We start from the raw sequence: 27,538 nt of genomic DNA on the forward strand, positions 1-27,538 counted from the left end.
CCGCCCATTTGGCTGGGTTTCCCCAGCCACTCTGGGCGGCTTCCAACACAATATTAAAATACATTTAAAATGAGGGGCTAGTCTGTTTGACCCCCGAAGTGAAGTCACTGGCTCTTATTCAGTAGGGAGGGGGTGGGGACGGCTACTGAGTCCTCCCCCACTATTCAAACTCTGTGCTGCCCCTATGGGATAGGTAAAGGTAAAGGGACGCCTGACCGTTAGGTCCAGTCGTGGCCGACTCTGGGGTTTCAGCGCTCATCTCGCTTTACTGGCCGAGGGAGCCGGCGCACAACTTCCGGGTCATGTGGCCAGCAGGACTAAGCCGCTTCTGGCGAACCAGAGCAGCGCACGGAAACGCTGTTTACCTTCCCGCCAGAGTGGTACCTATTTATCTACTTGCACTTTGACGTGCTTTCGAACTGCTAGGTGGGCAGGACTGAGAAATGGGAGCTCAACCCGTCGCGGAGATTCGAACCGCCGACCTTCTGATCGGCAAGCCCAAGAGGCTCTGTGGTTTAACCCACAGTGCCACCTGTGTCCCTATGGGATGCCACCCCCAAAAAAAGCAAAACCAAACCAGGATTCGAGGCTGCCTGACTTTGGAAAGAAGATCTCGATATTGCTGATGCCAAAGATATCCTTATCACGAAGGCAAGATGCTCCAGCAGTTTGGCTGACTCAAGGAGGTGCACAGGGGACACAGAAGTGCTGGCACAGCCAGCGAAGCAAAAAATAAAAAGGTGATTTAGGAAAGACGGGACAAAGGCAATGAAGGGTCAGGAGCAAGCAGGGGGGGGGGGCTGAAGTGAGAGCCCCCCCCCAGGCCTGTGGAGTCTATTAGGCGAACAAGGCCACAGAAAGGGGGGCCAGAGCCCCACCTCCTGTCCCCAGAAGGGCAAAGGCAACCAGCCCCACGGAGCCAAAGAGGAACCTCTGGCCAGGCTCCCAGCGGAACCGTTTCACACACAACCAGGCCTGTCTCTCAATTCTTTTATTGCATTTATATAATATATATATTTAAACTTTTACAATAATTTTAACTTGATAACATCCAAGTTTTAATTTGGTTCTTGTCTTGTTTAATACATATAAAATTAGGCCTCTAAACAGCGATGGGAGGGGGGGAAGGGCAGTTGTTTTCGAAAACAAATAAGATTATTTTTTAAAGGAAAGGGGAGCGGGGGAAATGAAACACAAAGAACCTTTGGGCAAATGGAGGGGATCCCACGAGAACCCCTCTCCCTCCGTAGGGCACGAATGAGCCCCCCTCCCCACTGCAAAGTGGGGAGGGGAATCAGCCCCATGTCTCTTCTCTGCATTTAAACCTCTCTTAAACAAAAACAGAAAAAACCCTTTACTCTCCGAAAAGGTTGGGCGAAGGGGTGTCCGAGGGGCCAAGGCAAGCTCTAGACTGCAAAAGGGGGCTCTTCATGCCGCTAGAACTCTGCTGAAGGAAGAACACAAAAAACAGGAGGCGGAGGGAAAAGAACGCCCCCCCCAAAAAAAAATGTAATCAGAAATAAAGCAAAGAGTCCAAGTTTGCTTATCCTGGAAGCGGGCAAGCAAGGGCGCTCCTCAAAAACAGGAGTGGGGGTGGGAGAAAAAAGCACAAAACCTCCAAAAAAATGCCCCCTTTGGGGCTCACACCAACATCTTAAAGGAAAGGAGGAGGGAGGCAGAACCCGAACTCAGCTCACTCAAAAGGAAGTTTCACAGGGAACGGCGGGGCGGGGGGGGGGCAGCAAACAAGCCCCTTCCCTCCCCACTCCCCCCACCCCATGCCTCTGGGGGAATGGGGGGGTGGAAGGGGGCAGGCCTCCCTCTTCCCCATGCCAAAACCGAGGCAGAGAGAGAGAGAGAGAGAGAGAGGGGGGGGGGGAGGGGGAGAGCAGAAGGGGATCCCAGGGCATCCCGTGTGTGTCCCCCCCGCCCCCCTCAAGCAAAGTCCAAGTGCAATTAATGCCAAGCAGGTTGCCCCTGGGGGAGGGCAAGCGACAAGGAGGGCGGGCGGGGGGGGGGTTTCCTTGGTGTTTCAGTAAAAAGCAGGGAGGGGGGATAGATGGCAATTCAAAGTGGCGGGCATCTTGTTGACGATTCAAGTCTGCACACTCTTTACGCCCCCACCTTTTCCTCATCCTCGGAGGGGGGTCTCAAGAAGGCATGCACTGCACCCGATCCGGGCCTTCCTCGTCATCGTCCGACGTGTCAGAGGAACTGGGGGATTCGTCCGAGTCGCTGTCCGTCGCCCCGGTGCCTGGATCTCTTCGGCGCTGGGGGGAAAGGGAAGAGTAGGGGGCTGTGACCATATCCCATATTGGAGGCGGGGGGAAGAGGGGGCTCAGCGCACTCGGGATCACCCCATCGCCAAAACAGCCTCACCCACGGCTGCGTCATTCAGGGCTTCAACTCGACAGCAGGACACCTGCCGGCATGCAGAAGGCCTCGGGTCCGATCCCCTGGAGAGCTGCTGCTGCTGCCAGTCAGGGTAGGCAGTGCTGAGCTGGATAGGCCATTGGCCTGACTCTGCATAAGGCAACTTCCTGTGTCCCCATCACCCACTGGGGGGCAGTGAGAGCAGCCCCACACCCTCCCAACCGACCGAAACCCCCATGGGGTGAGCTTCAAGGCCCCCGTTCCCAGTCTTCCAACACGCCGTCCTCCCCCCTGCCCACCTCCGGTTCAGCCTGGCCCATCCGCCCTACCCGGTGGTGCCGCCTCTGTCGGAAGTGGTGCATCAGGAACCAGAGCAGGTGGCTCTCGTACATGTCCGTGTGGTGGAGGCTGTCCTCATCCCGCTCTCGCTTGTTCTTCTTTATCACCTGAGGAGGACGAGGAGGAGGAGGAGGAGGAGGAGGAGACGGAGAGGGTCACTCGGCTGCCCAGGGCCCATTCAGAACCAGCAGGGGGTTGGACTAGATGCTCCTGGGTGTCCCTGCTGACTCAGTGGCCCATCTAGTGAAGAGGGACGGCATTTTCTCTCTCCTGAACCTTCCAATCCTCCGCTTCATTGAATGGCCACTGGCTCCAGTACTGATGAGCTTCCCACAAGCACAGGAAGCCGCCACCCAGAGAGGTGTGGAAGGACAACCCAAGCCACCTCCTTCCCAGCCAGCATCCGTGGCCCTCCGGCCCTCAGCATCAGCATCCTTTATTATTTATGCCCCACCCACCTGGCTGGGTTTCCCCAGCCACTCTGGGCGGCTCCCAACAGAATATTAATAATACTAATATTAAGAATACGATAAAACATTAAAAGCTTCTCTAAACAGGGCTGCCTTCAGATGTCTTCTAAAAGTCAGATAGTTGTTTATTTCCTTGACATCTGATGGGAGGGTGTTGCACAGGGAGGGCACCACCACGAAGAAGGCCCTCTGCCTGGTTCCCTGTAGCTTTGCTTCTCGCAGGGAGGGAACCGCCAGAAGGCCCTCGGAGCTGGACCTCAGTGTCCAGGCTGGACAATGGAGGTGGAGACGCTCCTCCAGGTCTACTGGGCCTTTGAGGCCGTTTAGGGCTTTAAAGGTCAGCCCCAACAATTTGAATTGTGCTCAGAAACGTACTGGGAACCAATGTAGGTCTTTCAGGACCGGTGTTATATGGTCTCCTCTGACATCCACCATCACCCTCATCCCTGGCCCTGCTGGGAGTCCAACCAAAACTGGAAGCCCCCCCGCCCCCCCCCCGGCTATGCCAGCTTCCCCCAGACTGCAGGGCGGAGAAGAGAGGGTCTTGGCCAGCAGAGGCCCCCTGAGTCTCCATGGGGCTGAGGTGGCCCTCACCTCCTTCAAGCCGGTGAGTTGGGTGGGCACCTCCGCCGTCGGGGCCCAGACCTTGACGTCGTGATCCAAACCGCTGGTGGCCAAGACTGGGAGGTGAGGGTGGGGCTCCAGGCAGTTGACCTGAAAGAATATCCAAAACCCTTTCATTTCTGGAGCAGAGTTGTGGCTCTGGGTCGCCCCAGAAACAGCTGAGAGGGCAAGAAGATAGCAGAGGAGTGGCTGTTCTGTCCTGCCTTCCTGCCCGTCCAAAAGTAGACATGCTGGTGGAGGCGGAAAAGGTGTTGTGTTGTGTCCGTTCCCCGAGGATAAGAAGGGATGGCAGATTTGCTTCAGGAGAGAGGTGGACTCTGCCCCCATTTCTTCCAGGAGCCAACAGGACAGGCCTTCTGAATTCTACCCAGCCCCTCAACCAAGCCTGCCCAGCCGCGGCCCCTCCCAGTCCAAGCAGCCCTCCGGCCAGCCCTGCCCCTCACCACGCCTCCTCGGTCGCCTTCCATGAACTGCACCACCTGACACGATGACTTCTCCCACAGGAAGATGTGCCCGCAGTCGCTGCCGCTCACCACAAACTCGCTCTTGGGGCCGTAGAAGTTGACGCCCTTCACTGCAGGCAGAGAAGTGGTCTGGGTGAGTGCCCGGCAAAGCCGCTGCCCCCCCCAGCACCACCTCCTGGCAAGAGCACAGCAGCCCCCCCTGCACTAAGGGGACCAGGAGACCCTGCCTCCCCCTTGCATTTCCCTTCCTTCCCTCCTTTCCCAGAAGAGAGAGTTTCCCTTGCTCAGGGGGCGCCGTGGAAGCTGTGACTCTGGGCACTACAGCCATCAAGGGGGCCATGTGGGGAGAGAACAGGGGCAGGGGCTGAATGGGGAGTGTGGGGGTGATGCTGGGGGGGGGACGATGACTTTGGAATCCCCTCCGCACTTGCTTATCTGCTTGGTCCCTGGCAAAATCAATCTCATTTTGGCCAGACAATGCATTTATAATTACATTTACAGGAACACTACAATTCACATGTGATTTACTTATGAAACTGCAGCTTTGCGTGGGTGGAGGGGAAATAAATGGGAGGGGGGGGGACCAGTCGGAAGGGGCCACCTGAGATTTCATGGGAGCCACCCACAGCCTTCCGGAAGCCTCAATCTACCCAAGGAGCGATAGTCACACAGAGATGTGGGGCATTCTGGGTCGCCCCGACTTTGTGCGATTTCCCCTTTGCATGCAGCCCCCCCGGAATATAACCCTCACGTAAGTTGTGAGCCTACTGCCTGCCTACATATATATACCTAGCTCGGACCTGCCCCTTCTTGGAAGTTTTCAACGTTAGCAAAAGGGCCTGGGGTTTGAGGAAGGCTAGGCCAGGCGTTCTGCCAGCCCCACAGGCCATTAAGGTCAGGGGGCATTTGCCCCCGCCAGGGGCGGAGGCCGGGGGGGGGGAGGAGAGAGGCTGTTCCTGCACCTGTGGCGTTGTTCCGATGCCCCTTGTATCTCTTCAGGTACTCGGCTCCGTCGCTGTGGGACGCGTTGAAGAGATAGATGTCCTCGTCATTGTAGCTGGCCACAAGCTCTGCAGCAAGACACATGGGGGAAAGCTCAGTTGCATCTGGGAAATGGCAGGAGGGGAGAGCTTTCTTTGGCCTTGGGGGGGGGGGCACTGGGACAGGGCAACCCCCCCTCCTCACTCTGTTGTGCTTCCTTGTCTGTGACACCCTGGAAGGTGCCTCTCCCAGGCTCTCCTGGTCAAGGGCTGTCCTGGCACCCAACCCAACAGAAGAGGAGCCCTCCTAGCTTGGTGGCCGATGCCCCCCCCCCCGGAGAGCTCCCCCTCTGCCCCACGTACCTGAACCATCGTGGCTGTAGACCAAACAAGTGATGTTGGCTTTTGAATCGCTGTTCACCTACGGAGGAATCGGGGAGCAGAGGAAAGCTCAGCAGAGCGCCTTCCCAAAGACCCTCCAGCCCCAGATAATAATAATAATAATAATAATAATAATAATAATAATAATGGTAATAAATTTTATTTATGCCCTGTCCTCCCCAGCCAAGACCGGGCTCAGGGCGGCTAACACCAGGTGTAAAAACAATTGATTGAAATACAACTTAAAAACAAGATTAAAATACAACATTAAAATGCAGCCTCATTTCAGTAGAAACTCAAATCAAAAACTTTTTTGGGGATGAAAACGTCAAGTCTTCACCAAGGCCAACTATCCAGACTGGTCCTACATGGGCCAGAAAAAAGCCAGGGAAGTCCCCAAATAGGAGTTCCATCACAGAAGGAGAAAGGAAAAGGGAAAGAGGGGAGGGAATCAAGTTGATTCCAAGCCGAAGGCCAGGCAGAACAACTCTGTCTTACAGGCCCTGCAGAAAGAAATCAGATCCCGCAGGGCCCTGGTCTCATGAGGCAGAGCGTTCCACCAGGCCGGGGCCAGAGTTGAAAAGGCCCTGGCTCTGGTTGAAGCCAATCTGACCTTCTTAGGGCCCGGGACCTCTAGAGTGTTGCTATTTATGGCTCTTATACCAAAGAGCCACGTGGGCTGAGCACAGAAGCAGCTTTTGCACTTGGGGCAGGCAGGCAGGTCAAGATTTCAGAGAAAGGCGGCCCATAACAATCCAGCATCCCAGTCGCTCAGGGGGAGCTTTTCCCTGGGGGCATCTAGCCAGGCCCTGTGACGACACGAGGCTGGACTAGGTGGGCTGATCAGATTCAGCAGCCAGGCGCTTCTTGTGTTCTTATGGAACCTCCAGCGCCAGGGGCAGTCTGTCCAGATTGTTAAGTTTTTGGAGCATTTCGGCACTGGGAGGACAGGAGGCTGGACTGGGCGGGTCCCCCTTGGCCTGATCCAGAAGCCAGGCTCTTTGGGTGCTCTTTGAAGACTGTGTTCCTGCTACCAGAGCCACCGCAGGGCTGGGGGACGAAGGGCAAAGACCCTGGCAGGGAAGAAGGAACATGGACCCCAGGAAGGCCCTTACCAGGTGGTGAGGGCAGAACTTCTTCAGCACCCCGTTGTTCTCGTTCTCGTTGATCTTCCGCTGGTCGTAGACTCTGGGGAAACGCCAGAAGGGAAAAGGGGGTCAGCTTGCAGTTTTAAGAAGTAACCAAACAATTGCATTGCAAACAATTATCAGTGATATCCAAGGCAACATGATGACTAAGTACAACAATGCCAGGTCAATATAAACTCTTGATATAATCTATACAGAACATTAAACAGTATGAAATATATGAAATATGCACTCTCTGCAAAACCAAATAAACAGAAATCTTATAAATCTCTGAAAGTGTGCACTCTTGATGGGTTCTCTTGAAAACATAGAACCAAATAAACATTAAGTCTTATAAGTCTCTGAAAGCCTTTGCAGACTATGCAAGGCTCTGAAAGAAGCAATGGGTCAGATTCTTTATTTGGTTTTGCAGAGAGTGCATGTTTCATATATTTCATACTGTTTTAATGTTCTGTATAGATTATATAAAGAGTTTATATTGACTTCGCATTGTTGTACTTAGTCATTGTGTTGCCTTGGATATCAATGCAGTTTTAAGAAGACACTATGCAAAGAAGCAGCCTCGTTTACTTCTACGTGCATCCCTCCACTTACGCAGGAGATATGTTCCATGCCCCCGTGCGCATAACTGAAATCGTGTCGCGTGGGGAGCTCCCCACCTAATAGGGGAGAGACTCATGGGTGCCGCTGGGGCTGTTGCCTGCAAGTTGCTCAGGGCTGCTGCCCGGCTTCCCTTGCTCACGGCTGTTACCCCAAGGTCACATGGCAGCGAGCAGGTGGCTGAGAGCGACATCCAGGCACCTGCCTAGAGCAAGGAAAGGCAGGCCATTGCCATTTATTTATTTAAAAACAAATAAGGCAGGACTGCATCGGGAGGTTTTTAACAACTGGTGTTTCATTATGTTTTTACAGCCATACTTCAGGTTGCGTTTTTTTGGGTTACGCACCCGCCAAAACCTGGAAGTACCGCAACAGATTCCTTCTGGGGGGTTTCAGCAGTCGCACATGCGCAGAAGTGCCAAATCGCAACCCTTGCGTGCACAGGGTTGCAAGGAGGACACTGCGGGTTGCAAACGTGCATCCAGCATGGATCCTGCTGGCAACCCAAGCGTCGGCTGTATATGCAATGGAAGCCGCCCAGAGTGGCTGGGGCAACCCAGTCAGATGAGTGACGTACAAATGATAAAATTATTATAATAAATTATTATCCCTTTGCACATTGGCAACATGTCCACAAGGGGCACGGGAGGAGGGAGACGCGGGTGCCCAAGAGGGGGGGCACAATGGACCCAACCACCAGCCAATAAGATGCTTCCCTCCCCTCAACCCCACAGGCCCCCAGAACCCCAAAGTGGGCCAACGCCTCACCCCAATGCCAGCCATGACAACGGCCTCCCCTCCTCTGGGAGACGGGGGGCAGGCTCAGTGGTCCCCGAGATGTCACCAGGCGGGAGGAGGTCTCACCTGACATACTCGTCTCTGCCCCCGACAGCAAAGTGGTGGGTGTTGGCCGGGTTCACATAGATGGTGTAGAGGCCAACCTTCTTCTCCTTCTCTTTCGTCACAACCAGCTTCCTGAGGATGCAAACCAGAAAGAGAGGGGAGGGGGCTTGAGTTCACCTCAGTGGCAGGGAGGAAAGAGCCTCCTCAGCCCCCTCCTCGCCTGGAGCTGGGAGAGACTATGACCTTGGGCCACTCACTGCCCCTCGGCAGAAGCTACCTCACAGGGTCGTTGCGGGGAGAAATAAGCTCTGTCACCTTGAGCTCCTTAGAAGAAGGTGGGATATAGAGATAGAAGGCTAGGTACCGTATTTTTCGCTCTATAAGACGCACTTCCCCCCCCTCCTAATAAGTAAGGGGAAATGTGTGTGCATCTTATGGAGCGACTGCAGGCTTCTGGGATTCAGTATATATATTTTTCTTGTTTTCCTCCTCCAAAAACTAGGTGTGTCTTATGGTCTGGTGCATCTTATAGAGCAAAAAATACGGTACACAAACACACCCCCCCCCCAAGCTTATGAGTCCCGATGGAGAAAACCCACCCGCCCCCTTTCAGGCTCCAGCATGGAGACCCCAATGGACCCAGCCGTGTCCTGCTCAAAAGTGGCAAGGAGTTGTTTCCTGGCTCCAGGCTCCAAGGAAGAGAACCAGGGAGGGGGGCCTTCTGCACCAGCACCAGCGGAGCCAGGAAGGCAGAGCAGGAGGAAAACAGCCGCCACCCTAAATGCTCAGCAGCCTAGAGGTGGAAAAATCTGAACCCAAATCCCCACCCCCCCCCCCCGAGAAGAGCAAACCTAAAGAGATGCAGGACATGGAGGATCTGGCCCCAGTCTCAACGGGAGCGGAGCACAGAAATCTGAGACAAAAATTTAAAAAAACACCACAGTAGAGGGGCGGAGCGGGGGGGGGGGCTCCACATCTGGACAACTTATTGAAATGAAACCAGCCCAGCTTTAAGACAGAGGAGCCCAAACCGTGGCTCAAGAGAGCAGGAAGAGCTTGGGTGGACTGATCCAGAGAGGGAGTGTGGAACAAGGGGGGCTGGGGTTAAAGTAGGGAAAGGGGCAGGAGAACTACTGGGGGGGCAGGCCAAGAGTTAGAGCAACGAGAGGGGGCCCCACACACTTACGAAGCTGGCCGGTCTTGTCTCAGGTCAATGGTGAAGACCACGGCGTCTTCGCCAGCCGAGAGGAAAGTGCAGGGGGAGTCTGGCTCGAGGGCCAACTGAGAGAGAGAGAGAGAGAGAGAGAGAGAGAGAGAGAGAGAGAGGCGGGCTGGTTTGAGGGGGGGACTGCAGCGAGGCCTCCCCCCATCCCCCTTGTGTGCCCTCAGACACCACTCCCTTGGGAGCCGCTGCCCAGCACCCGATCCCCAAGAAGCTGCCAGGCCAGAGCAACTCAAGGGCCAAAGACCTCCTAGCAAGATGGAGGCAGTGTGGGGGAGCAGCTCCCAGGCCTGAGAAATTGGAGCAGCCTCGCAGTTTGGGGAGCTTCTGGACACAGCGCTGTCCCTTGAGGATCAGGGAGCCCCGGTGGCCAGAAGTGCCTCTGACCAACTGCAGCTGGCAGCTACGGCCATTCGTGACCTGGAAAGCCTGGCCACCCCAGTTCACGCACAGGTCACTCCCGGACTGGATTACTGCAAGGCACTCTTTGTGGGGCTTCCCTTACACTCGATCCAGCAGCTGCAGCTAGTGCAGGATGCTGCAACACAACTGCTGACAGGGGTGGGGCCTTTCCAGCATGCACCCCCCGTGCTCCGAGATCTGCTACCAGGTCATATTCAAGGTGCTACTATCAGTCAATAAAGACAACTTGGGACCAGTTTACCTGCAAGATCACCCCACAGGTGCCCACGCAAGCGCTCCCATTGGCAGAAATGGCACTACTAGGTGTGCCACATAATACCAATACCAAGTCCATCGTTTAGTGTGGCAGCGCCCACCCTTTGGAACTCCCTGCCTATTGATGCCCAGCAAGCACATTCAGCGTCCTCTTTTTAGGGCCTGCTAAAAGCATTCTGTTTCGACAAGCCTGCCAGGTGATTAGAAATTAAGTATTTCAACTTTTGCATGTTGTACTGTTGCAATTCTTTTTATTTTATGGTTTCATCTTTTTGCAAACCGCTTTGAGGCTTCTTTTTTTACAATCAAGCAGTGTACAAATGTTTATGAAATAAAGAAAAATAAATAAAGCGGGGAAAATCCTCCTCCGAGCTATATAAACATTCCTGAAGCCTTTTTGCAAGGCTAGACTACATCCCTTCCCAGCCCTCAGTGCCGCTGACATCAGGCAGGGCCTGATAATTTGGGGCTCCTGGGCAAAATGGCACCTTCGAGAATTTCCCCTGGCATCCGTGATGCCCCATAGCACCCCACAGCACTGCTCCCTTCCTCATGAGCCCCGCATCAAACCCTAGAGAGAGCTGAAAGAGGAAGACGGAGGGGTGCTGTTCTTTCCCACTTCCTCCTCCGTCTCTAAGGGGCTTTTTCCAAGGCTCATACAATTATAGAGATGGCAGGGACCCCAACCCCCTGGGTTGCAAGAAATCTCAACCAAAGCATCCATGAAAGATGGCCTTCAGATCAATTCTGCAGGGTCAAACCTTCACCACCACCCCTTAGGGAAGCGAAGTCTGCAGATGGGCCCAAGCTCTCGCCCTCTCACTTTCTGTGGGACTTCCTGTGCCCCCTCCCCCAGGACTAGAAGCCCACTGCCCACTCACCTTGTGCGAAGCCCCCTTGTGCTGGGCCACCCGCTTGGTGGTCTTGCAGCACTGGGTGGCGGAGAGTTCTGCCACGCGGACCTGGCCATCCCGGGCGCACATGGCGAGGGTGGAGTCCCCGCTATTGGGGAGGAACTTGGCCTGGCAGGGCAGGAGAAAGAAAGAGGAGGCCCTGAGACTGCAGCTGATGGACAAGGAGACCCTCCCCTCCTCCGCACACAAAATGACCCCAGAGTGACTCCCCCCCCCTCCAGCCAGCAAGGGGTCCTTCCTGGTCACAGGAAGCGCAGCAGAGGAGAGATGCAGAAGGGGAGCGGGGAGTTTGGTTTCCCAGGCTTTGAGTGACACCCAGGGAGGAGAAGCTAAAGGCCTGCCCAGGAGCAGCTGCTTAGAACAAGGAAGGCCCCTAGCAGGAGTGTGGGCCCACCCCCTCTCCCAAAACCCACCAATCAGCAGCCCAAACGCCTGGAAGTACTGGCTGACAAAGGAAGGGGCCCCGTGGGCCACAGTCGGATTGAGCCCTGCCCTACCGAAGAGCACAGGGCTCCGTGAACGTCATGGGAGTTGCATGTGGGGCTGCCTCTGAAGACGGTCTGGAAACTTTAACTGGGGCAGAATTTGGTGGCCAGGTTGCTTACAAGGCGGTCTGAGCATGCAACGCCCATGTTGGCCAACTGCAAAGGGTGCCTGTTAAGTTTTCGGGCTCAGTTCAAAGTGCTGGTTTTGACCTATAAAGCCTTGTGAGACTCAGGACCACAAGACGTCATGGACTGCATCTCCCCATATCAACATGAGAGGTCCAGAGGGTGGCAGCATGAGCACAGGGCCTTTCCTGCAGTGGCTCCAGCACCAGGCGAAAACATTCCTCTTCACCCAGGTCTTGAGCTGCTAATCCATCTATGGCCTTTCAAATTGCCTACTCCCCCTTTCACTATTAGGTAAAGGTAAAGGGTCCCCTGACCATTAGGTCCAGTCGTGACCGACTTTGGGGTTGCAGCGCTCATCTTGCTTCACTGGCCGAGGGAGCCGGCGTACAGCTTCCGGGTCATGTGGCCGGCATGACTAAGCCGCTTCTGGCGAACCAGAGCAGAGCACGGAAACGCCATTTACCTTCCCACCAGGGCGGTACCTATTTATCTACTTGCACTGGCATGCTTTCGAACTGCTAGGTGGGCAGGAGCAGGGACCGAGCAATGGGAGCTCACTCCGTCACGGGGATTCGAACCGCCGACCTTCTGATCGGCAAGTCCTAGGCTCTGCGCCACCCACGTCCCTCCTTTCACTATTACGATACTATGAATTCTTTGCTTTGTGCTGTAACCAACGAACCACAAGGCTGGGCGAAGGAGCCCCCCTCACCTGGAAGACGTTGCTCTTGTGGCCGCTCTCAAACTCCAGCACCGGCTGCCTCCGCACCCAGTCCCAGACCACCACCTTGAGGTCGTCGCTCCCGCTGGCCAGCCAGGTGCCGCGCTGGTTAAAGTGCAAGGTGTTGACGCAGCCCGTGTGGCCCTCCAGCCCGTACTGGAGCCGGAAGCGCTGCACAAAGACCTGGGCGCCGCAGGCCTCGTGGACGAAGCGGGCGCAGGAGCCCAGAGCCCTCTCCCGCAGCGCCTGCACCGCCCGCCAGCGCGGCCGAGGCAGCCCCGTCGTCTCTGAGGCCACCCAGTCCTCCAGGGCCCGCTCATCGTCCGAGGAGTCCCGGTCCCGGTTGGGACGCTTGCGCTGGGCTCGCCGGCGGGACCGCTGGGCCTCGGCCGCCTCCACCTCTTCTTCCTCTTCCTCTTCCTCCTCCTCTTCCTCCTCCTCCTCCTCTTCCGAGTGGGAACGGTCGTAGGTGCGGTTCATCTCGTTGATGGAGTAGTGACCCGTGTCGTCCATGCTGTCCGAGTCCTTCTCCTCCGCCGAGCTCTCCGTGTAGGTGCGGTTGGGCCCCACCTCGTCCCCCGTGAGGCTCAGGCTCAAGTCGGAAGCCTCAACCTCCACACCTGAGGACGTCTCGTGGCCCTCCGTGGCGCCAGACATCTCCTCCGGGCTGCTGGATAAGCTTCCTGTGCAGGGAAGAGAGGCAGCTGGTGAGGCCGCAGGAAAGCGTCTTCCCCACCCCAGGTTTCCGTTCCCATCGGAGCCCCTGCTAGACTGCTCCAGGCCGCACAAGTCTGGGACCGCCCCCAACAACGCAGAGGTTTATCAAACTACAAGGGGATGGCTCAAGAAGCAGCGATTGTATACCCTTGAAAACACTCCTTCTATCGGGGATGGTCGTCCTCTTCCACCAAGCGCACGGCTTCAGGAGGGAGGAAGGGAGCACCCGCCAGATCAGCCGAATCAACCCTGGCGATCAGTGGGGTGACAGATGCGACAGCCACATCGCTCTCACATCCGCTCAAGATGCACTAACAGTTCTTTTTCTGGCATCCTGCCTACCCCTCTCTGCCTCAGCCTGGAGAAAACCGCACCACGCTCGATATCTGTGGATACTCACAGAACTGCAGGTTCTGTAGGGACCCCCCATGGTCATCTAGCCCAACCCCCGACAATGCAGGAAAACTCCAAAGGAACTGCACTGGATTACGGCCATGTCTCTAACATGGGGCTACCCTCAGGGTTGGTCCAGGGGTCACAACTGAAAACCAACTGCCAGCATTTAACACCTGACTTGTGGGATTTGCCCTGGGTGCCGTTCGTCTAACGGGCCAAATTCAAGGTGCCGGTAGTAACACATGAGGCCTTATACAGCCCAGCACCAGGTCATCTGAGAGATCGCCTGATCCCTTATCCACACAACAAATCAGGGCAGTCTGTGGGTGAGTTTCTCCTGCAAACCCTGAAGATCTCAGAAGCTCCTTCAGCCAGTAGCTCAGAAGAGCAGGGCCTTGAGGGTGACTGCCCCCGTTCTGTGGCACAACATCCCTGCCTAGGTGCCCACTTTTTGCCCCAAGAGGCTTTCCTCGCAGGATAAATGGGTCTTTGTCATGACTATCCAATTGCTAGTCTTGTTTTAAACATCTAAAGCTGTTTTCCGTTACCTCCTGTGTCAATCGAGAGGGCGGCATAGAAGGAGGATAAATGGGTCTTTTCATGACTATCCACTTGCTAGTCTTGTTTTAAACAGCTAAAGCTGTTTTCCGTTACCTTCTGTGTGAATCGAGAGGGCGGCATAGAAGGCGATCGATAAATCATTGTTTTGTTTGAAAAAAGGAGTCATCTCCACGCCGTCTGGGCTGAGTCAGAGTCCCAGCTCCTCAGTCGGTCAAAAGGGGCTGAGCTGCAACCCAGAACTTGCGGGGGGGGGGGGGCTAACTCAAAAACCTTCCCCTTTGCTCCGGCTGTGGGGGAAAGCTGCTGAGGAAGGATGGATCCACTCCCTCGCTGCCAGCTGGATCCGCAGAGCTGCCAACACTCTTCCCGCTCACCCAAGACGCGTCATTCCGCTCTGCTTGTTTGCCCTCTGTGCCGCCAGGCTCCATCCGCTCGGCGTGAACTCTGCTGGGGCTGACACTCAAGAACAGAGCAAGGCTGCCTCCTGCACCTGGTCGGGTCTGGCCAGCTCAGGACTCTCCGTCCTGACAGGCAGCAATGACTCGCTGGGGCTTTAAGCGAGGAGAACTTTCCCAGCCAAAGAGGACTGAGAGCAAGGGCTCTGCTGTTGAGCTCCGAAGCTTCCCTCAGAAAATAAACATTCCCCTTCACCCTGACGTGGGCTGACACTGCCTTAAACTGAGTCGGGGTCCCTGGGCTCCACCTAGCTCACTGTTCTCTACGCTGGAAGCCAGCAATGGCTCTCTGGGGCTTCCCCAGCCCCAGCAGGACTGAACCCAGGACCTTCTGCATGCCAAACAGGCGCCCTGCCGAGGAGCTACGACAGCCGCACGAAACTCTGGTCATGTTTGCTGGAAGGTGGGCAGAGGAGGGTGACCGAGATGATGAAGGGTCTGGCGACAAGGCCTTGGGAGACGGCGTGATGATGAAGCCTGGTGAGGAGCAGCCGAGGGAGTTGGGGATGTTTAGCCTGGAGAAGGGAAGGCTGAGCTGGCATGGGAGCCATCTCCAACTCTCTGGAGGAAGGTGGGGCAAGCTTGTTTTCTGCTGCTCCAGGGCAGGAGACAAGAAAGGAGATTCCGACTCAACGCTAGGAAGAACTTTCTGTTTGACAGGGGAAAGGGCTCCCTCGAAAGATGGCAGACTCGCCTTCACTGGGGGTTTTGAAGCAGATGCCGGGGAGGGGGCACCTGGATTCTCCAGCATTGCGGGGGTTGGACTGGATGACCTCCAGGGGGTCCCTTCCACCTCTAAAATTATATGATTTGTGGACGGGATAGCTGCAAATGGAGCTCTAGAGACAGAGGGGTGCTGCATGCCACAATTCCAGGGGGCAGGACCACCAAGACTGACAGCCAGACTGTGCCCCAGATCAGCTGGAGGGGCAGATACAGTAGTACCTCTGGATGCGAACGGGATCTGTTCCGGAGCCCCATTCGCATCCTGAAGTGAACGTAACACACGGCTGCACATGTGCGGTCGCATTTCGTTGCTTCCGTGCATGCGCGTGATGTCGTTTTGAGCGTCTGCGCATGCGGCGAAACCCGGATGTAACGCGCTCCGTTACTTCCAGGTTGCCGTGGAGCGCAACCTGAAAATGCTTAACCTGAAGCGTATTCATCCCGAGGTATGACTGTAACACAGCAGAGCTGCTTTGGGGTGGGTTTAGAAACTGGGAGTATGAGCAATGGAACCCACGGGTTCGGTGAGGGGGACACACGCACCCCTGGGTGGGCACCTACTGCATTCACCACCTCCACTGCGGAGCCAGATCCAGCAGCTCTCCAAGGACTCAGCTCAGGAGTTGCTGCCACCGCCGCCATGCAACTTGGGTTTCAAAACCCAGAGCCAAAGACATCATGTTGCGCTGCGCAGGCCTGGACACTGCACTCAGGAGTGGGCTTGTGCCAAGCCAGAGGGCGGGCTTTTTTTTTTCTTTCCACCCCAGCCTTTGCGGCTCTGACTTCTCCTGGCGACTCTGCATCCACAACGGCCTGAAACACGAGCTCAGAACCTCTCTCTGGTCAAGCTGCGAGGAATCCTGAGCTCACTGGACAAGGCGGGTGAGAAGGCTCTTCATGCAGGAGGCACTCCAGGGATGTGTCGGGAAGGTTTGTGGGAATCTAGCCCACGTGCAAGTTGTGGGTCTTGCAATTCAGGGACCTGCAAGTCCAAAGCGACGTGGCTGGAAGCCACTGGAAAAAAGCACACCAAGAACTCAGGCCAATATAAGTTTCAGTAGTCCCTCCACCCTGCTCCTCTTACCGTTGGGTAAATCTGTTTTCCCATCCGTGCTACTTCCTGCGTCTGACATCGCGTTTTTTCGTGAATTCGCCCTAAGAGGTTCAGTAAAGAGAGAAAAGGAGGAGGCTGTAAACATCAGAGCCAACAAGGGGGACCCAACTGTGTGGAAGAAGCTGCTCTGCATGGGGTTCAGCCTCTGTTGGGAGATGAGAGCCTGCTGAAACTGCCCCCCAGGCAAGGCTAAGGGGTGCTGCCCCCAGAGGGAGGCTGATCCGTGGCCCTAAGGAAGACCTGGGCCCTCTCCTCCTTCCAGCTGGGGGCCATGATCTGTGCAAGGCTCCCCGGCCAAAACGAGGGCCCCGGCTCCCCATTCGTTCCCAGGCCCCGATCCCAAGGCCCAAGGGTGGCCTCGAAAGTGATGGGGCATTGTTTGGGGCCAGGGCATCCCCTAAATCAACTAGCCCACCAAGAACTTCAACTCGGGCCTTCCAAAAGCACCCTCAGAAGTACACCTGTTTAGCGGGGAAGAACTGACTAGCTGAAAAGCCGGAACAAGGGTTGCGAACGCGAGGAGGAGGCCAGCAGGAGCAGTGACAACGCAGCCATTCCTTCTGAAGCCCCCCCCCCCGAGACCCTGGGCCCAACTGCCCTTCCCCAACAGTCACTCTGTCCGGCACGGAATGCAAAGGACCAAGGGGCCTCCAAGCCTCTTAGAGCAGGACGCTCCCTCGGCACACACACAATCTCTCCCGTTATTTCTCTGGTGAGCTCGTTTCCTATGTGGTGGGGCAGCCAACCGCCCACCCCCACCCCCAGCGCCCCTGGGGTGCCACTCCAAGCTCCCTGGCTGCTTTAGCAAAACTTCTCCCTCCCAGAAGCCTTCTCACACTCCGGTTCTCTCAGCAACAGAAACATGGAAGCTCCAGGCCAGAAGTGGGGAGGGGGTGGCTCCCCCCTCGGGGGGGGGGGCAGTGGGATTGCCTAGGGGGCGCTAAGAAGCAAGGGCAGGCAAGGAGGTGCTAGAGGGGCAAATGACTTTTTGACTTTGAAAAGCTGACATCACTGGGTGAAGTCCATCTGTTTAGGTGAATTAAGCCAGTTTCAACTAGATTTTGAATAAATTGTGACTGTTATTATTGCACCGTTACCTTCCTTAGCATGTTGTACAAGCCAATACTCTGAATAATACTTTTCTGTAGGGCAGGGAGTATACTGGGGGTGAGTTTATGGGCCAAGGAGGTTTCGGCCTAAAAACATTTTGGGTCCACTGACTGCTCTGAAGCTTCTTTCCTCATTCAAGACTTCGGATACCTAAGATGCGTGTTTGCTCAGGACTTCCTGTGCTGACCCACAAGGACTGCCCTGGGTCTCCCCTGGCGCCACCTGGAGGTTCCAGTGGTGGCCGACTCCAGGACCTTCTTCCGGCAAAGCAAATCTGCTCTGAGCTCATGCGCCTCCCCTGAAAGTGCCTCTTCGCACCCCGTCAGCTGTCACTTTTGCATTAGCACAGAGATGACAGAGCCTGGGGGGCAGCAAGGCAGAGGGCAGGCCCTGGGCCACCACCTCCTCCTCCTCCTGCACCCCCATTCCCCCCCCCGCAGCCATTTCCCACAGAGCAGGGGGTCAGGTGAGTCATCACAGCCGCCCATCTTCTCTTCCTTCAACAAAGGCTCTGGAGGTGCAGACCGAGTGCCAGGCGCCATCTGCAAGGAGAGGCACACAGAGTGGAAGACACAGGCCTGGCACTGCTCCTCAAGCTCCCCAAAAGGAGCACAGGCCCCAGTTCCTTATCTGGGGGGTGGTTCTGCAGGGAAGGTATTGTGGGGCATGCCCCACGGAGGATCTGAAGGTCCATAAAGAGCACCACCCGAGAGGTCCCGGGCCCTAAGGAAGTCAGATTAGCCTCAACCAGAGGCAGGGCCTTTTCAACACTGGCTCCAGCCTGGTGGGATGCTCTGTCTCCTGAGACCAGGGCCCTGCAGGATCTGATTTCTTTCTGCAGGGCCTGGAAGGCAGAGTTGTTCCGCCTGGCCTTTGGCTTGGAATCAGCCTGATCCCCTCCCCCTCTTTCCTTTCTCCTTCTGTGATGGAACTCCTATTTGGGGACTTCCCTGGCTTTTTTTCTGGCCCACGTAGGACCAGTCTGGATAGTTGGCCTTGGTGAAGACTTGATGTTTTCATCCCCCAAAAAACGTTTCTGATTTGAGTTTCCATTGAAATGAGGCTGCATTTTAATGCTGCATTTTAATCTTGTTTTTACGTTGTATTTCAATCAATTTGTTTTATATCGGTTGTTAGCCACCCTGAGCCCGGTCTTGGCTGGGGAGGGCAGGGCATAAATAAAATTTATTACCATTATTATTATTATTATTATTATTATTATTATTATTATTACTACTACTACTACCTGTGGCCAACTCCACAACTTGCAGGAACTGCTTGAGAAGAGGGTGAAGGCAAGAACTCCTCCCTGGCCCCCGGCACATAACAACACAAGATCAGGCCAAGGAGGCCTACCTAGTCCAGGCTCCTGTTCTCTGAGTGGGCAAATGCCCCTCCAAATCCAGATAGACTACCTCTGGACCTAGAGGTTCCATATGAACATCAGAAGGGCCTGGCTGCTGGATCAGGCGGGGGGGGGGGGGGCGGACGACGACACCCAGTCCAGTGTCTAAGCAGATGCCTCACAAAAGCAGGACCCGGGAACAAGAGCACTTTCCCTTCCTGCAGTGCCCAAGAAGTGGTTCAAACAAGCAGCTCCTCAATGCCTGGCGCTCTGAGCTCCAAGGCACAACTAGAAGTGCCGGTTGTTACCTGGAGAGCCCCAATTGCCAAGAGCCTGGCTACCTGGGACCTCTGCATGAGCCGACCTGAGTGTTACAATCTGCCTCCGATGCCCCCTCTCCCACCAACATCTGAATGACCAGAGGGTGGCACCTTGCCATGCACCGTCCGCAAAAAAACCCCCAAAGCAGCCACTCTCTCCTATATCTTGCTGGCCCCAGACACAGACGTCCTTCGCCCGAGACTTCCAGCATGCATCCGAAAACAGCCAGCTTTCATTCTTTCATTGCCAACCTGGTTTATGAAGAGGCAACACTGCTGGTGCTGTGCTTATTATATATAGTACCTCCGTTTACGTAAACTTCAGGATACGTAAGCGGCAAACCCCAGAGTATTTTACAGCATTTTGCCGCGTGCGCCGAAACGGTCCTTCGGTTGTGGAAACCTCAGGATCTGGCCGGACCTCCAGAACGGATCCCGTCCGCAACCGGAGAAGCCACTGTATTGGATTTCATCCCGCTCATGTACAAAGAATGCTCCTACATTTGCCAGCTAAGTAAATCCATAACTGGCAGGAGAAGCACTAAGTTAAGCTACAAGGCATGGGGGATTTCTTGCTTGTTTTCTGAAATAAGAGGCCCGTCAGCGATCGAGAGCAGACAGAGGGAGCAGCCCAGCTCTTTGGTACCTGGACATAAACTCTGGAGACCCAGCGGGGGTTAGCCTTCAGCCGTTTCTGCGGGGAAGGAAGTTCAGAGTGAGGTGTAAGGGAAGTCATTTGGACTCAAGAAGACGACAAAGGGCAGGAGTTATCACCCAGCTCTGAAGAGGCTCCTGCTGGCCTAATTGCCAGCGAAAGTGACTATTATCTGGCTGATTCACCCTCTTCTACAGGCCCGGCTGTCACATGGAAATTAGAGTGAGACGGGCATCAGAGTTGCTGGCTGGGGGGCAGGTGACAAAGAGGCAGCACAGAGGAAGGCAAAGCAAGCATAGAGTTGAGGGGGCACCCAGGGTTCATTTAGTCCAGCCCCTGCCATGCAGGAACCCCAGCTTCCACCTTCCCTGATGAAGAGCCATGTGGGGCAACATACATGTGGCTTTCCACAGCCAATGCTGGGGGGGGGAGGAGGAATTAATGTCACCGACAAGAGGAACTGGCCCTTGGTTTCAACTGAAAGTAATCCAAAGTCACAGCATCCGAAGACCTGGGACCCTTTTGAGCTGAGCTGCAGCTCCTCCTTTGCCCCTCCCTCTTTTTGTCTGGGAGGGGGCGGGATCAGTGGAGCCAGTCGGCCAATCCCCACAGCGGCTGGGGAAGCTGGGACCCTGGACAGCTTCACTCTGAAGAAGTGCCAAGGGGAAGCCCAGAGGAAAGGGGGGGAAAGGGAAGCTATGGCTTGCGCAGGGAGCGATTAGAGGAGGTGGAGGCAGCCCGGCTGAGGCCGTGAGAAATCCTGGCTGGGCCCCAGAACTGCTCATAAGCAGATAAGGGAGGGAACAGGCAGCAGGAGGGCGGCCACTCAAGGTCACCAGCCACTCCGAGGGCTTTTGGCTGCTGGAAGAATTAAAAAGGCCCAAGCAGGAGCCCTGGCCTGAGCAGAAGGAAACAGGGGAGGGGGGAAGCATCACGCAAGGCAGCCGAGGCCAAAGCCACCCTCCCCTCCAGGGGTAATTCCCCAGGCGGAATCAGGGCCGTCCCCTGCACTGAGCCACTGCTCAGCCCCAGAATCAAGGGCAGGTGGGATTCAAAGCCCCTCTCTCCTGAAGGCTCCCCTACCAGGGGACGTAGCAGCCTGAAATCCCTCCACCAGGCAGGAGAGGGAAAGAGAGAGAGAGAGAGATGGGAGGCCGAAGCTGGTCATTGCAGGGATGGCGAACATTCTCAGCCCAGGGGCCACATTCCCTTCTAGGGAACCTTCTGGGGGCCATGAGCCAGTGGGCAGGGTCAGAAGTAAAAGTAGGCAGAGCAACAAATGCAAATTGACCTTTAGCAAACATTCACCATGATCAACTCCTGCCCAGAAACCTCTGTCCCCACTGTGGAAGGATGTGCGGATCCAGAATTGGCCTCCACAGTCACGGATTCACTGTTAAGACCGTTTTCATAGAAGATAATCTTACTCAGCTGTGAGCAATCACCAAAGACTTTCTACACGCACACCCGTCTCTATTCTCCACGCAGGCAAATGAGAGGAATTACCAGAGACCCAGGGCATATATTGGCCAGGCAAAGACACTCAAGGAGGGTGCAAAGCACAGGTCAGTGAGGGCAGAGTCCCAGGGGCTGGACAGAGAGGTCTGGGGGGTCCCTGAGGCTGAGGTTCCCTATCTGTGCTCTAGGGAATAGCAGCGGAGTTTGCTTTCCCCCCTCTTCACTCCCAATTCCTTTTCCTTTGTGAATTTTAGACCACAAGCCCGAGGACAGGGACCATCTTATCACCAATATTTGTAATTCACTCTGAGAACCCCTTTTGCTGAAGATTGGGATATAAATGCCTTGGATCAAATCTATGCTGCCAGGTGTCATAAGAAAGCTGCAGAGATAGCACAGGATAATGTGCACCCCGGAAATGATCTCTTTCAGCTTTTGCCTTCTGGAAGAAGGTCCAGGGTTATAAAGACTAGGACTAGCCGCCTGAGAAACAGTTTCTATCCAAATGTGATTTTGGTTTTAAATGCAGGGGTCCCTTTACCTTTAAGGAGTCTCTAAGGGAGTATATTGCATTTAATTATGGGGTATCAGAGTTTTTAGGGGGCTAATCAGGCTGGGATAGCAGGCTTGTTGGTTTTTGAATGTCTGATTTAGATTTTTTTCAATTTTGTGGTTCTGTATGGGACAATGACAATAAAGATTATCGTCAAAAAAAATCATAAAAAACAAGATAGGGGGGAACCCTAGCAAAACATCACAGAATTCAACATCCACAGAATTAGCAGAAACCATGCACCATGCAACCTGGATGGCTTTAAAAAAGGGCAGGGACAAATTCACGGAGGAGGAGGAGGAGGAGAAGGGGGCTGTCAATGGCTGCTAGCCATAACGGCTGCGTCCAGCCTCCACAGTCGGAGGCAGTAGTCCTTCTGAATACCAACTGAGAATGCTCTTGTGCTCCAATCCTGCCTCTGGGTTTCTACTGACGCACAATTTGGTAAGAGCAGCACCACCAGTGAAACACTGAACAACAACACACACATATCATTCGGTGGTAGTCACTGGATAAAGGCCTCTGCATCTATTAAGGCTGTATTTCCATTCCAACACAAGATGAACGCTCCCAATTTTGTAAGCGTTTAACGTGAGCAATGGGGCTTCTCCTGAAGGACACACTTATCTGGGAGGGGTGCCAGGCCCCCTCCAGAAACGCTGGACACCCAAACGTTCTGCTTACTGCTTTGTGCTCTTGGGCAGGGACTAAGGAGCCTCAAGGCAGAAACTTACCTTTCCCCGACTCCCTTTTCGAGCAGGAGTAGATTCAGGAACTCTCTGGGAACTGGCGCTGTAGAACTGACGTCAGACTGGGGGGGAAAGCAGAAGATGGAATTTGAAGTGGGGCGGTTTCAATCCTGCTTTTAATGAAATGTCTCCACATTAGTGCAAAGGATCTCTTTAGTACCAGGGTTAAGGGTGGCTGGTGGAGAAACAGGTAAACAGTCACACATTTATTTGTGTGGAGTTGCCTCTCTCAGTTGGAAGACTCCTCCTGTATTGCAGGAGTTTGGACTAAATGGCTCTTTGGGCTCCTTCAAAAACTACAATTCTTTGATTCTATGACTTTCAAGGCTCAGGCAGCTGATGGGCCACCGATGATGCACCTTAGCACCCCTGTTGCTACAGGGATCAGAAGCCACTGAGAGAGCCCGTTTTGCAAATAAAGACAGGAGGAGAAAGTTACAGGGAGTGAAATTCATACATATGGTTAGAACGAGTCTTGTGGCACCTTAAGGATCAACAAATTTACAGCCACACCTAATTTATCTCAGTTTTATTTTGCCCGTGCACTAATAAGTTTGGGGTAGCACATAACGGATTCTCTTGCTCCCTCTTCCCTCCCTTTCTTGAGACTTGCATTTACTGTTGCATCGCTTTGAACTTTCCCCTTAAGCATAAAAGCAACAGACGTAAACAGAGTTTTTATACACAAGCAAAGACATGTAAGTTTATGTATCAACGCTCACTTATGTAAGAGTGGCTGGAGTAACCCGATCAGATGGGCAGGTTATAAATAATAAAATTATATTATTAATACTCTGGTTTCTCTTCAGATCATATAGATCTTTTGCCTTGTTAATACTATTTATCTGCACAAAACGGTTCAGTTCAAATGAACTAAAGGCCCCACTGAAAAGACTGGAAATTTACTGCCTTCCAAATCATTTGAGATGCACATTTGTTTATTTTTAAAATAAATGGTATTTCAGAAATATTAATAGTCTGCTTGGCATCCAAAAAAATATTGAAGCAGCATGCAAAAGGAAAAGAGGCATGCAAGTCCCAGCAACCAAAATAAATCAGCGTGAAAATACATTCCGGGCTTCGCAGGGGAATGTTGGACTGGCCCTCCAGTGGAAGGAGCCAAAGACCTCCTAACAGATGGCACCATTTGGTGCCACATAACTTATTTAGATATATAATCAATTTACCTATATTATAGTGTGTGTGTGTGAGAGAGAGAGAGGGTGTGTGTGTGAATGCTTTTTATTGTATCCATAATTGAACTTTACAAAAAAGTGCAGTCCGAGAAAGACAAAGCATGATTATACAGTTCATACAGTGTCAAACTGGCTGGCCTTGGTGGGCAGACCCTGCCTCTCAGCCTGACCCACCTCACAGGGTTCTTGTGAGGATAAAATGGGGAGGAGAGCCCTTCAGCTCCTTGGAGGGAAGAAGGTGGAATAGAAACGTAAGAAATAAACAATGTCACTAATATTTCATCCGGACCCAAAACTTTCTGCCACTTCTTTTGACTGGCACCATGGTAAAGATCATACCAGAAAAAGGTCTTTGTAACTCAAAACATTTTTCAAAACATAGTATGAAAAAGGGGTTTGAAGATTCCATTGGCAACAATAAGACATAAGTTACTTAAATAAAAATTTATTTTATACACACCAATGGACAGCTCTCTCAATTTTACGTACACACACACACACAAAATCTATCTATAATATTGATAGAGACAGATCTGGATAAATGTTGGGGCTTTGTTTTAAACAGGGGGGGTCCAGCCATGGTTTCTCCACCCACAATGAGACTTGGGGGCAGCCTGATGCCTGCAAGGAAGAACCATGGGCCTCATTCAGTCTGCAATCACCACCCGGAGGATGAGTCTCAAGTGCAGACCTCAAGATCCTGACTAATTCCATTAATTTTTTTCTTCCCCTCCCACCCACCTTCAGCTCCTCCAACTCCTGTTTCATTTAACAGTCAGTCTCCATTCTGGGTAACTCAAACACTTGTTTGCTTTTTGTGACATTTTGGTTTGGTCCTGATCAAGATCCTGCCCAGGTGTGGACGGGGAAATTCTTCTTTTGGACCAACAACTATTGCCTTCAGGCTTTGTACACTGCTGTTTCAAACTCTTGTTTTATAAGTCATCGTATAAGAAAGTTTTCTCACCCTGAAAAGTGGGATATAAATCTGTTTATGTGTGCAGATCTCCGTGTGTGCATTCTCTCTCTCTCTCTCTCTCCACTCACACATATACAGAAGCAGAAAAGATGGCAAATCGCAAACAAATGTGCTTCTAATTATTTCATATCCATGTACACATTACTAAATATATTTAATCCTAAATTATGCATTTTCTTAACTTCCATGAAGTTGAGAATATTATGGATTTCACTGAACTGCAAGATTTGAAGGAATCTCTCTCACAGCTGGTCCCCTTCCTCACCAGGTTGTTGTGAGGGGAGGAAAAACAGGGAGAACCATATTTTCTACTTTGGACTTCTTCGAAGAAAACTGAGGTGCTGATGTATTAAAAAAAAGCATTGGGCTGAGAAAGCTCTGAGTTGTATTTAACAAAAACAGTGGAGTCCATGGCACCATTCACATAACAAAAACTACCTAGATACACCAAAAATTTCAAAAGTAGGGGGATTCATGGATTGGCTTTTGAAAAACAAGGGGTCCTCAGTTCTTAGCTAACTGGGAACCACTGAACTAAAATGTTAATGGATCTAAGTTAGCCATGCCCATTAATCTGCTTCAAATCCCTATTCAGCTAGAACTCTCACCCAAGAACTTTGGTCTAGTCTCTCCTCTCTAGTCCTAACCTAACCTAACTCACAGGGTTGTTGTCAAAATAAAACCGGGAGCTCCTGAGCTCCCTGGAGGACAAAAGTGTAATGAACGAATAAAAAAGATAAGATAGGAAAAAATAATGTAAACAGACTTAAGCTAAAGATAAATACAATTAAATATGAATAGCTAAAAAAGGTAAATATAAACATATGATAAATACAGAGAAATGGTATAGGTGGCAGAAAGATAAAATATAAATGGACAGCTTTAGCTAAAATGATAGAGATTACATATAGGAAGATAAGTACACATAAAGAAGACAGATGAATAAACAGAAATAGTTACAGGTTAAAAAATAATCCTACCAGTAGTACCTTAGAGACCAACTAAGTTTGTTATTGCTATGAGCTTTCATGTGCATGCACACTTCTTCAGATACACATGTGCATGCACACTAAAGCTCATACCAAGAACAAACTTAGTTGGACTCTAAGGTGCTAGTGGAAGGAATTTTTTTTATTTTGTTTTGACTACGGCAGACAAACACAGCTACAAAAGAATTTCAGATATAGACTGGAAAGAGAAGTTGCTGAATTGCAACTTCTTACCAAACTTAAAACCATGGAGAGACCTGGTCTGAATAGAGACATTGGATTCTTCTCTCATTATACATAATAAAGCTGTTTTTAGCCATTTCACCCCTTGCTTTTTCCTTTAAGACCAATTGCAGTCGTCAACAGCTTTCCCACACCTATCAACCAATCACCTATTCCCACCAGCCTTCTGAGTAATCCCCCTCCCCACCCTCCCACTATATATATATATATAAGGGTCTGGTGACTTCTGTTTCAGTGTATCAGAAGAAGTGTGCATGCACACGAAAGCTCACACCCAGAACAAACTTAGCTGGTCTCTAAGGTGCTCCTGGAAGGAAATTTTTTAAACAGAAACTAACAGAGCTAAACAGAGGGAGGTGACATATATAAACATAGATATCAGTGAATAAATACAGATATAAATACACAACAGACTTAACATAAACTGAGATAAAGTTACGAGGGCGGATGAAGAGAGAGACTGGCCCTGCTTAGAAACAGAGATGTATATTTTTAGGCTCCACCTCATTTTGGCGACTGGAAGCGGCTGCAACCTGTTCTTAATATTATTTTCTTTCTTTAAATATTATTATTTAAAAATATTATATTTAATATTATTGTGTTTTAATTGTTGCGACCAGTTGCAGCAAGTGAATAATAGCAGCGACCACGGAGAGAATGAACAAATGCCAGAACTAAGCACAAGCCAGGGATGAAGAGGCGAAGCAGAAAGGGGGCCAAGGGGGGGGGGGGGGAGAGAGGCCAGAAGGAGCAGGGAAGGGGGGCAGAGGGAACACCAGGGCCACGCGGGGGGGGGCAACTCCGACGGAATGGACATATAGAGGGGGGAAGCCCCTTTTCGACCCCCCTCCGGCCCCTTCCCCCCTCCTCTGGGGGGGGAGGAGCTCTTCCTGAAAAACGCCTCCTCCCCTCCCCTCCCCCACCCGGGTCTTCCTTCCCCCGGGAGGGGCGTTTTCTCAACCCACTTTGGGGGGTGAAAAGAAGGGGGGCCGACACCATAAATAAACAAACGAAACAACCCCCCCTCCTTTTTGCAGGGCAACTTCTATGGCGGGGGGGGGGGAGGGGAGGGGACCCCCGTTTCCTGCCCTTCCTTCCCTTCCCCCTCCTGGTCCTTCTCGGGGGGGGGTCCTTCTTTCCCTCCCCCAGGAGTGGCGTTTTCTCAACTCAGTTTGGGGGGGTGAAAGGAGGCGGGGGGCGACACCATAAACAAACAAACAAACAAACAACCCTCCTCCTCCTTTTGCCCCCCCCCCCGTTTCCTGCCCTTCCGTCCCTTCTTCCCCCTCCTGGTCCTTCTCGGGGGGGCGGAGGAGGGGGCGGGGGGGGAGAGCAACCGACCCCCTGCCCCTCCCCCCTCACCTCTGGAGGCCGCTCCGCCTCCCCCTCCGCCGCCGCCGCCTCCAGGCCGGGGGGCCGACACCACCTCCGGCGCCGCCGCCGCCATGGGGCCGCCCAGCCGCCGATGATCCCGGACGCCGCCGCCGCCCCCGAGCAGGGCTGTCTGTGTTTTTTTCCCTTTCTGCGCTTTACGGCCCCCCGACGACGACACTTTGCGACACTTCCCAGGCAACCGACCCCGAAGGAGGCGGCGGCGGGGG

The 27,538-nt window shown here is 53.2% G+C and overlaps 1 protein-coding gene across 1 annotated transcript; it reads right to left on the bottom strand.

Moving 5' to 3' along the window:
- Positions 1 to 976: 976 nt before the first annotated feature.
- DCAF8 (DDB1 and CUL4 associated factor 8) lies at positions 977 to 27,453 on the bottom strand. The gene is made up of 14 exons (XM_079958101.1): positions 27,300 to 27,453; positions 22,516 to 22,592; positions 16,311 to 16,381; positions 12,363 to 13,054; positions 11,004 to 11,144; positions 9,409 to 9,503; positions 8,244 to 8,354; positions 6,747 to 6,819; positions 5,614 to 5,671; positions 5,233 to 5,340; positions 4,250 to 4,380; positions 3,777 to 3,896; positions 2,703 to 2,819; positions 977 to 2,270 (listed from the first exon to the last, which is right to left on the bottom strand). The coding sequence occupies exons 3-14, from the start codon at positions 16,357 to 16,359 to the stop codon at positions 2,151 to 2,153; spliced, it is 1,815 nt and encodes a 604-aa protein (XP_079814227.1). The 5' UTR covers positions 16,360 to 16,381; positions 22,516 to 22,592; positions 27,300 to 27,453; the 3' UTR covers positions 977 to 2,150.
- Between the last annotated feature and the right edge of the window lie 85 nt (positions 27,454 to 27,538).

This window comes from Podarcis cretensis (genome assembly GCF_951804945.1).
Source record: "Podarcis cretensis genome assembly, chromosome: 16".
NCBI lineage: Eukaryota > Metazoa > Chordata > Lepidosauria > Squamata > Lacertidae > Podarcis > Podarcis cretensis.

Coding starts and splice junctions, on each gene's coding strand:
- DCAF8 (XM_079958101.1), bottom strand. CDS start 16,359: ATGTCAGACGCAGGAAGTAGCACGGATGGGAAAACAGATTTACCCAAC. Junction 4,381..5,232: donor GCATCGGAACAACGCCACAG/GTGCAGGAACAG, acceptor CTCTGCCTGCAG/TGAAGGGCGTCAACTTCTAC. Junction 3,897..4,249: donor AAGGCGACCGAGGAGGCGTG/GTGAGGGGCAGG, acceptor ATATTCTTTCAG/GTCAACTGCCTGGAGCCCCA.